The following is a 10,421-nucleotide window of genomic DNA, read 5'->3' as shown; positions in this document are numbered from 1 at the left end:
CCACGCATCCATAGATCCACCATGGGGGGGAGAACCTTCTCCTACTTAGCGGCCAAAACCTGGAATTCTCTCCCCACCCACCTCCGCCTTGTACAGAACCACCTCTCCTTCAGAAAGCAACTTAAAACTTGGATATTCGATAAGTAAAGCCCCCCTTCCTCCTCCAAGCGCCTTGAGACCCTCTGGATGAGTAGTGCACTATACAAATTTCCTAACTTGAACTTAACTTGAACTAGTCTCTAGGGTGGAACAGCAATGCCATGGGGTAAGATCAGTTTTTTTAGGTCTCGGCGTCAACGCGCGGAAGCGCGTCTCCGCCGAGATCTTTTGTCAGCGACTATCATTCCCAGGAGACAGTCCTGGCCACGCGCATCCTTCCAGGCGATTTGTAACTGGAACGCGCGCTGTGGCCAGGCGCTGTCTCCTGGGAAGCGCAAGCACCACACACGCATGCGCATACACACACACACGCGCCCATGCACGCACGCACGCACATACATACATACAGAGACACCACCCCTGACTCATACACACACGCGCGCACACACACAAGTGCACCGAGGCCCCCCCTACCCCTCCCCCTCCCCCGCCGTCACCGTCGCACACATACATACACACACACACACGAGCATACACACACACACACACACGTGCACCTACCTTACCTCAGCACGCGGCGCCCAACCTCCTGCTGGCGCGGCCCCGGGGCTCTACACCGCTCACAGGAGCCCCGGGCCGCGAGACGCTACGACTCCGCCTGCCTCCTCTTCCGGTGTGAACGTGGCCCCGCCCCCGTCACAGGCGACCGTGCCTGACTTCCGGGGCGGCCGCGCAAGAAAACTGCAAACAGGTTGGGCTTAAGCAGGGCTTTCACTTATCTGCCCCCACACCAAAAAAAATTTAAAAAATTGCAGCCACAATAATTTATTTTAGACATTTACTAACTATATTAATTCATGGAAAACGTATGGCCTATTGGGAATTTCTCTTTAAAAACTTATCGGGATTTTTTTTCGCTAAAACCCTTGAGCATTTGGCGTCACATTAAAATGCGTTGAGGTATTTCTCCAGCACATTTAATGCTTTTGTCCATGTGAAACAAGGGCTTCTGTGTTTTCCCACGTTCTGCACCACGTGTGCCAGTTAGTTTAGGGGTGAATTTAAAACGGCGTTGAGCGTGGGAAAGGCATGGCGAATATTCACATAGCCGTGACCCTTTGTGGCGTGTCCAACACAAGCCCAGGAGAGCGGGATGCAGGCTGCATTTTAACGCTGTCCACTTAAGGCACATACAACCAACCTGTTGTGCGAGTGGCCTTTTATGTTTAAAGTTTGGACTAGATCCGCCCCCGGGCCTGCTGTGCTCGACACCCCACCCATAGTGCCTCAGGACCTCTGCACACTTCAATTTATACTTATTTTAGCGTTTTGCAATCATGCTGACGTCGAACTCATAGCTACAATGGAAGCATTTGGCCCGACGAAAAAGTACGTCTGCTCTGTGCAGTTTGTATGCAACATGCGCAGTTAATTGAGGGGGTGGGTGGGGGGCGAGGGGAACGGTGGATAAGTGGTGAGTGCAGAGTGGTGAGTGCAGAGTGGTGAGTGCAGAGTGGTGAGTGCAGAGTGGTGAGTGCAGAGTGGTGAGTGCAGAGTGGTGAGTGCAGAGTGGTGAGTGCAGAGTGGTGAGTGCAGAGTGGTGAGTGCAGAGTGGTGAGTGCAGAGTGGTGAGTGCAGAGTGGTGAGGGCAGAGTGGTGAGGGCAGAGTGGTGGGGGCAGAGTGCGCAGAGTGCGCAGAGCAAGTGTGCAGAGCATTGTGTGCTGTTGAGTGCAGAGTGCTGTGTATTGGCAATGTTAATGACAATGCCCATTTATTTTTGATTTAAAGAAAAAAAATGCCATGAGCAATGCCAATAGCTCTACCTTTAATGATGCCGAGACCATTGCATTGCAAATGCTTGTTTGTTACTTCGACTGAATCAGGCTGGGGACCTCCTTAGTACCTCCAGGGCTTAGGTGGTGGACATCGTGGGTTTTCTCACTGGATTTCATGTCAGTTGTTAGGCTTAGGGAAGGAGAAGAATGGACCAATTATCTGAAAGGTCTCATAAACTGAGCTAGATCGGCATTATTCTGGCTTGGTGCCACCTACCACATGCACTAACAGCGTAGCTGGCGTCTTGGACATTAATAGCTAATTTGCATAAGGGGTTGCTGTCTCTTTTTGAGGTGAAAAAAGAAGGTTGGGTCCAAGCACCGGTCATTAGTCAATAGCTTGCACAGTGTGAGCCCATGAGTCCTTGGGGAAAATATGCCACGACCTGCTGTTATGTGAATTGATTCTGATGGCTTGAAGAGTAATGTGTGCCTCAGGCTACTGTCCTACTACACACAGGTCATGGCCCCCTCGCCAAGAAAGTAGGAAGGAGCTCTGGGACCGGCAGCTTGATGAAGGTATCAAGGTATGGGGCCTCCATGGAGGGCTAATGACCATGGAATAGGAAGGCATCCCCGTTTTCACAACCTCTCACTGGTTCTCACTGCTCCTCCTTGTGGGCACCTCTTGCAGAAGATGGGAGGTGGATAGGCAGATAGGAGCTGGTCACTTGGCTCATCCGCTCAGGATGTCTTCATCGGGACGATGGGATCCAAGACAGTCCATTCACACGCTGTCAGCGGGAGGGGCTTACTCTGCACCCGCTACTCTCAGAAGGCCCATTCAAGGGGTGTTTGCATTCTGCTTGAGGTTTAACCACCAGGCCCATTCAGGGGCTGACCCTGCTCACCTCTTCTTCGAGACAGGTGGTGGACAGGTAGGCACTGCCGGTCAGGAAGCCATTAAGACACCCCCACAAAGTCCCCCATTTGTGTACAGAAGTTCCCTGCCGACCCACACTGCTACATATAGGAATGAGGATGGCAATGGATGAGGTAGATAACTGGTGCACCAGCTGGTAGCCCCACCATAGTGCACCCTGCCTCTTGGCCATGCCCTCGCTTGCGCATTCATTATGCTGTGGTGCACTGCAGATAAATGTGCAGCAAGCAGCCTATCAGCACAGTTTGAGGTACTGCCGGACAATAATAAAAAATTACAAATAAATAAAGGAGAAAAAAGAAATTGAAGGGATCCTATAAAAGGGCTAAATGGAAATTAAGGTACAGGCCTACCAGCTTAGGCACAGAAGCACACTCCTTTCCAGGCGGATGTGTGTATTATAAGGTGAAACGCTGTCACTCAGAGGGCAGCACAGCCAGTGGCTAAAGTGGGCTGATCCATTACCCCTTGCTATATATCATTGTGTGGAAGCAGAATGCGAATGACACTCAAACAGACCTGTAGCTAAAAACGGCGGCCCATACTCCCTCTGTGTATGATCTGTATATATGTATTTTTATTTCAAGAGCCTGGTAGACCGTTACGCATGCCAAGCCAGATCAAAAAAAAAAATACTTTAATGCACATGTAGCCCAATACTATACATTCTATTACAAATATGTATCCAAACCTTTCACAACAGGGTGCAGCAAGGATTATCAGTTCAAGTCCTATGCCTCCAGGGTTCATCAAATGGAGGAACCAACATAAAAAACCCTACCTATACAATAACCTGTGAAATTCCATGTAACAATGTTCCTGTCTACACATTTTGCCACATCGCAATAACAATTCACCCTTAAAGGCCTCTTGGTGTAAACACATGATTTTTCTATAAACAAATCAAGCTGTTTTTGTCTTCCGTTACTTTCCATATTAGACATGTTAGACTTTTGGCATCGAATTTAACTTTTCCCAATGAACCAATCAGTCCTACATCATTGATCAATTTCTTGTTATTGAGCATAATGTATGCAATTTGAGCACTCTTTTTAAGGGAAAGCACCTTTTTTGCCACATGAAATATGAAGGAAGGTCAACATGGGGGCAGAGCCAAACCGATCTCTCAATACTGCTTCTTCAAGCTTTCTATATCATGTTCACAAAAGGCCTGGCGACAGCTCCCCTGTCAAATCACACATCTTGTGTGTGGTCTAAGCTACTGTGTTGGAACGTTTGTTCGAGGCCAGGAATATGTGCCACAAGCTCTAAAATGTTTGTATTTAAAATATTAGCTAAACTAAGTGCTTTGCAACGTGCTATCCAAGTATCTGGAGCTTTTAGAATCAAAACATGGTGTATTTCACGTCTAGTTTGTCCTTTTTAAAGCCAAAACACAGCATCTTGTCAAAGGGATAGTAATTCATTTATTGTATCAATGATATAGCAGGTGCAGTAGGACTGAGGCCTAGGAGGGTGAGGGGCCCATTGCAACCTAAGTTTTTGTTGTGTTTTTTTACTACATTCCTTGTAATTGAATGAAACTTTCATTGTGTATTCTAGGAAGAACTGGACCTCTTCATGGACAGTGTTACAAGGCTCATCTTTACTGTTTCCTAAAACACAAGGGAGTGGTGGAACTGCTTGGGTAAGCATGTCAGTCGTTCTAGAATATACATGTGCCTGTGATTTTAGCAGACTGTAGTAATCAAGACTATAGTTTGTCGCCAGGTGTTTTAACCTGTACTTTCACTCCCCCCCCCCCCCTCGCCCATCACCCATGTTTTGCTGCTAGTAGTAGAAATGTTTAAAAATCTCTTTAGAGCCATGTGGTTCTAGTCCCACTTTTTTGCAGCATTTTAGGAAGTGTATAATTATTCCCAATTATTCTTTCTCGTGATCATTCCATTTAAATGGGGTGGAATTTATTTGCAGGAAGTTCAGAGGTTGCGGATCACGTGTCCACCACCATTAAATATAACCATTTTTATAAGGACATAATTTAAAAGAGCACTAAGAAAATAGAGGGGGCAGATAATAATAGTTTATAGAAGTGACTGGCATGCACATTTATAGGACAAAATACACAGAAGCAGGATGGCACTATATAAAATTCACATACTGAACATGCAGCATTAGAGTGAGAATTAAGAAGTTGTACACATTGGCTGTGCCATTTGTTATGTACGATTGCTATACTTTGCAGTAAGATACTGAACAGTCTGTATGTGCTTGTGCTGCTTCTGCAAAGATAAAATGTCACAAAATCTGCACATGCATATCCATTGAATGTGACACTGGTTTCTGAAATGCCCTGTAATTATGACTTGTGTTACTTCAATGTAAAATCCTGAACAATCGACAAAATTGCTTCAGGATCGTTAAGCACTCGCCAAAATTAAGTATCCATTCGAACTTTGGCAGGTTTAACTCTATGTTGAATATTGTATTAAGCAAGAAAACTTGGAGGAGAAACAGCATATCATTTGATTCGAGTGCTAGCTAAACTTTGCCTGTTTATAAAGGGTTGAATGCCTTTAGGAGTTTAGGTTGCTTAATCTTTAACATAAAGAACATTTTGGATGAGCACTGTCTTAATTGACATTTCTGATAAAGGCTCCTCGAAAGAAGGCTAAGACACAAGAAATCAAAGCATGGGTCTCCATTGGCCCGTCATTCACACCAATCTGAGTCCTATAATGCTCTGGGCACCCATAGGCCTCACTCGGTTCCCCACATTGGAACGGACCCCAGCTCTGGTTCCACTGGCCCTGTCTTTGTGTAACCTTCAGCAATGCCACAACAGCTATAGGAGTTAAAACAGGCCTTACACACCATTGTTGGTACCCCTCTGGGTCCTTCTGGTGTGCCTTCAGGCCCAAAGGTTCTACCAGAGTCTCCAGTCAGGTTACGGTTAATGGATCTGTCCCAGACTGTGCAAGTCGATTTGCAGCTAACCCCTTTCTCAAGCACAATTCTGCCTACTCTGGCCCTGGTGGCATGCACACTCCTCCCATGGTGCTACACCTGTTGCTGCTCTTGGTGCTGCACCCGACCCCAAGGTTGTGGTCATCGACTTTGGTACATTTATCCAAAACTGAACAGATTTTTTATCGATTCGGAGACCCATCTTGTCCCACCTATTGTCCACTCAGAACTGGTCACTTCTGTCCCTCCCCTATTATTATTATTATTTTTTAATGTGTTTTTATTGCAGAATTAGAAACCACAGAATACAATGGCTCAACCAGTCCACTCGTAATGTCCCCCCGCTCAATCAACAAGACGTATACCATACACAGCCATTCAGCCCGCATCCCGGAGGCCGGGCGGCATAGTACCTTAAATAACAGGAAGGCATCACGGTGAGTGTCCCTTAGGGACCATGGTCGAAAGAGCATTTTTCGTATCTGCATTTTACCCCCCCACCCACAACAAATAACAGCGTCAGCCATCCCACATGTGCAGGTCAATGCTACTAGCTTCTTCCAGGCCCGTCCCGCGCTCTGTGGGGCCTACCACACCTGACCCGCTCCCCTCTGCCACCTCCCACTCATCGCCTACGCCCCACTGGCCCTTCTCAGCTCAGAGTCACCATTGCGGTCAACCAACCCCCTGGCTTCCGGCCCCCCCCCCCCCCCGAACTCCCACTAAACAGCCCCCCAACGTCCCCTTCCCGGCAACTGCTAATGGTGTGTGTCCTGTACATAAGTGTAGTATGGATCCCCGCTACAGTGTCAATGACATCTCTGAGTTAGAACGCCTCGCGGTGTCCACAGGTCCCATCCACTCAATCCTCGTCTTCCACTAACGAGTCACGCAAGGCTTGCACCACCAATTCCCACGCACGCGCTGCATCCAAGGCCTTCTCATTACCAAGCCTGACAGCCTGCTTCATTCTGAGCACACTCTCGCAATCAGACCACCGCAACAATTCATTCTTCCACCTCCTCACTGACGGCCCGCCCCTGGACTTCCAATGCCATGAGATTTCTCTTTGTGCCAGTATCAAACCTAGGTCAATAAATTTGCTCGTCACCTTAGTGTGTTTGGTGTGCGGGAACCAGAGCAACAGACATGCCGCCATGTCGAAGTCTACTTCCCTGTCGGTCACATCGTTTAGGAGGTCCCCCACCTCTGCCCAATAGGCCTCCAAATGTGGACAACCCCAAAACAAATGATCCATGTCCGCCTCCGGAGACGAACATCTCGGGCACCGTGCGTCCTGCACCTGGAAGTACCGCCGTATTTTTTCCGGGGTCAGATAGGCCCTATGTAGCAAAAAGAAATGCACTTGTTGGAAACGCGCATTCCTCGTGCCTTTCCATGTGCGCCGTAAAATATGGCTCCATACCGTGTCTGGAATAGGCCTGCCCACACTCTCCTCCCATTTAACTTTGAGCCCCTGGAGCGGTTCCAGTCCCTCGTGCAACATCCTATTATGGAGGCAGGTCACAGCCTTGAAGGTGCCCGCTGCCATCACCACATATTGGCACGCCGTTGTGGTGTCCGGTTCTATGAGCCCTCCCTTCCAGTGCTTCTGTATAGCCGCTACCACCGCCGCATGCAGGAGAAAGCCCCCATCAGACAGCCCGAACTGTTCCTGAAGGACTCCGAAGGGCACCAAAGTCCCATCGACATACAGGTCTCCCACCACCTGAAGTCCCGCCTCCTCCCAGTCCAGCATAGGGGACCAATCGCCCCCGTGTGGAAGGGCCTTCAGCATGCCAATCGGTATTTCCGGCGCGTAAGGCCGAGTCGCCCTCGCCCTCCTAAGACTCCTCTGCCAGCACAGCCTGAGCGTCCTTTTCTCCATTGTGAGGCCCCGCAGCTCCAGCCTCTGCTGCATAACGATATAGGACAGCACATGGCGCTGTATCCCCAACTCCCGATCACACTCCGGTCCCCTAAACACCCGGGCCACATGTTGCGTGAGAACCTGGAGTTGCGCCGCCAAGTAATACAGTTCAAAATCAGGAACAGCCATCCCCCCCTCAGTCTTGGGGCGTAGCAACGTGCTCAGAGCCACTCTACGGCGGCCATGTCCCCACAGGAAACCAATTATCATCGTCCTCGGGTCCTTAAAGATCCTCTGAGGAATCCAAATGGGAAGCGTCCGGAAGTAGTACAGGAGTCGGGGGAGCGCCACCATTTTCAAGAGAGCAATTCTTCCCAGAACCGTCAGCGGGAGGGTCGACCAAAAGGACATGTTGCCCCTCAGCGCCCGCACGCACCAACCAATATTGCCTTCTAATAGGTCCGCAGTCACATGGTAGATAAGGACTCCCAGATAAGTGAAGCAAGATGGCTCCCAGACCACCCCCAAGTCACGAGCAGGGCAGGGCGACTCCGCTCTCAGCGGGAACACACAGGTCTTCGCCCAGTTAACCTTAAGGCCCGACGACTGGCCAAACTCCGACAACAGGTCCATCGCTCCTTCCAGGGCCCGCTCCGTATCGTCTAAATACAGCAGCAGGTCATCTGCATATAGCGAGATGTGATGTAGCCGCCCGCCGCTATGTATCCCCGCGTATCTGTCACCCGACCTAGCGTGGACCGCCAAGGATTCCATCGCCAGAGCGAACAGGAGTGGGGAAAGGGAGCACCCCTGTCTCGTGCCCCTACCCACCGGGTACGCCGCAGATACCAAACCACCCAAACGCACCCGCGCCGTCGCTGAGGAGTACAAGACCTTCGTCCACCGGCGGAACCCATCGCCTATGCCAAACCTCTCCAGCACTCCATCCAGAAAGACCCACTCCAAACTATCGAATGCCTTCTCAATGTCCACTGATAAGACCGCTTGGGTCCCACCCTCGTCCAGAACGACGTCCATTATCCCAACCAGGCGACGAATATTCAATGCCGTGCTCCTCGTGGGGATAAACCCTGCCTGATCCCTGTGTACCAGGCCCGTCATGTGTGGAGCCAGCCTGGCGGCCAGAATCCGGCTCAGGATTTTGTAGTCCACCGTCAACATGGACAACGGGCGATATGACCTCACATCCGTGGCATCCCTGCCGGGCTTTAGGAGCGGCACAATCAAAGCCTCCCTCATGGATCCAGGCAAACCCCCTAACTCATAAGCCTCCGTGTACACCACCAGTAGTCTGGGTGCCAAGCAGTCTACAAACTGCTGGTAGAATTCGATCGGTAGCCCGTCCACCCCGGGCGTTTTATTCCGAGCCATATTTTTAATGGCCGCCCGTATTTCAGTAAGCGTAATCGGACCGCCCAACTCTTTCGCGTCCTCCTCGTCAAGGACCGGAAGCTGCCTCGCCTCTAGATACTCCGTAATTTCCTGGGCCTCCACTCCCAGCTGGCTCTGGTACAATTCCTCGTAATACACACGAAAGCACTCTAACACCGCTGCCTGAGAATATACCGTCTCCCCCAGTGCGTTGTTGATGCTAAGGACCGGGCAGCCCCTGAGTTCAGGGTTAGCGAATCTGGCCAAGAGCGTGCCCACCTTATCCCGCTCAGCATGCGCTCTGATGGCGTATTGCCTGTAGTCGTAACATCTCAACCGCTCCGTTTCGGTGGCGACCACCTCCTTCGCCTCCAACAACCGGGCCTGCAAGTCCGGCCTGGACGGCCTGCGCCGTTCCAAGTCCCTCAGATTCTCCTCCGCTTTCGCAAGTGCATTCAACACAGTCGTACGAGCATTCGAAAACCGACCCAGACATACCCCTCTCACCACCACTTTCATCGCATCCCATTCAGTGGACCTACACGTGGCCGTACCCTCGTTCTCGCCAAAGTAATTATCGATGCCCTGCTGGACAGCCTCTCTAAACACTGGGTCCTCCAACGTGTCAGGCCGGAGCCGCCATGTTGGAATCGCCGAGCGCTCCCGTTGCCACTGGATATGTACCAATAGGGGATTATGGTCCGAAATGGTTCTAGCCAAGTATTCCGTGTGTGAGATCAACGGGGCCAGGGATCCGCCACAGAGCACTGAATCTATCCTCACGTGTAGCGCATGGAGAGCCGAGTAAAAGGAATAGTCCCTGGTGTCCCTGTGCTGCTCCCGCCACACATCCAGCAACCCCCACCTGTCCTGCCAATCCTTCCTATGCATGGCCAACTTACGTACCGGGGAATCAACAAGGGGGGGGGGGGGGGGGGGGGTGAGACCTATCCAAGACCACATCCGTAATCGAATTAAAATCCCCCCCAAGTACCACCGGGCCCGCTAGGAAAGAGGCCAAGGACCCGGAAAGGCCATCGAAGAATCGGGCCTGATCAGTATTTGGCGCATACACACAACAGAGACCCACATCCCTACCATACAACCGCCCCTCCACCGCCACAAACCTGCCATCAGGGTCCACCACTTGGTTCAGCACCTGGAACGGTATCCCCGCTCTCACCCAAATCAACACCCCCCTGGCATAAGCTGATTAAGTGGTGCCGAACACCTGGCCCCGCCATCTTTTCTGCAACGCAGCACATTCCTTTTTTGTCAGATGGGTCTCTTGTAGCATAGCACTCTGGACCCCCCTGCGCACCAGATATGCGTGCACCTTGTGGCGCTTGACCATGGTTCGTAGCCCCCGGACATTCCACGTTAGGCATTTTAAACTAGGTAACGTCCCCATAC

General features: G+C 50.7%; 1 protein-coding gene across 1 annotated transcript in view; it reads left to right on the top strand.

Moving 5' to 3' along the window:
- Window positions 1-4,381: 4,381 nt before the first annotated feature.
- LOC147659061 (rho GTPase-activating protein 12-like) overlaps window positions 4,382-10,421 on the top strand; it is a gene marked incomplete at its 5' end in the record, with an annotated part of 189,075 nt that continues 183,035 nt past the window's right edge. Inside the window, one exon of the mRNA XM_086951998.1 lies at window positions 4,382-4,466. Coding sequence (XP_086808124.1) covers window positions 4,382-4,466 — 85 coding nt within the window. The remainder of the gene's footprint in view (window positions 4,467-10,421) is intronic.

The sequence above is a fragment of the Lissotriton vulgaris genome, unplaced genomic scaffold, assembly GCF_964263255.1.
Source record: "Lissotriton vulgaris unplaced genomic scaffold, aLisVul1.2 SCAFFOLD_2039, whole genome shotgun sequence".
Taxonomy (NCBI): domain Eukaryota; kingdom Metazoa; phylum Chordata; class Amphibia; order Caudata; family Salamandridae; genus Lissotriton; species Lissotriton vulgaris.
This window is presented reverse-complemented; position numbering and strand designations above follow the sequence as displayed.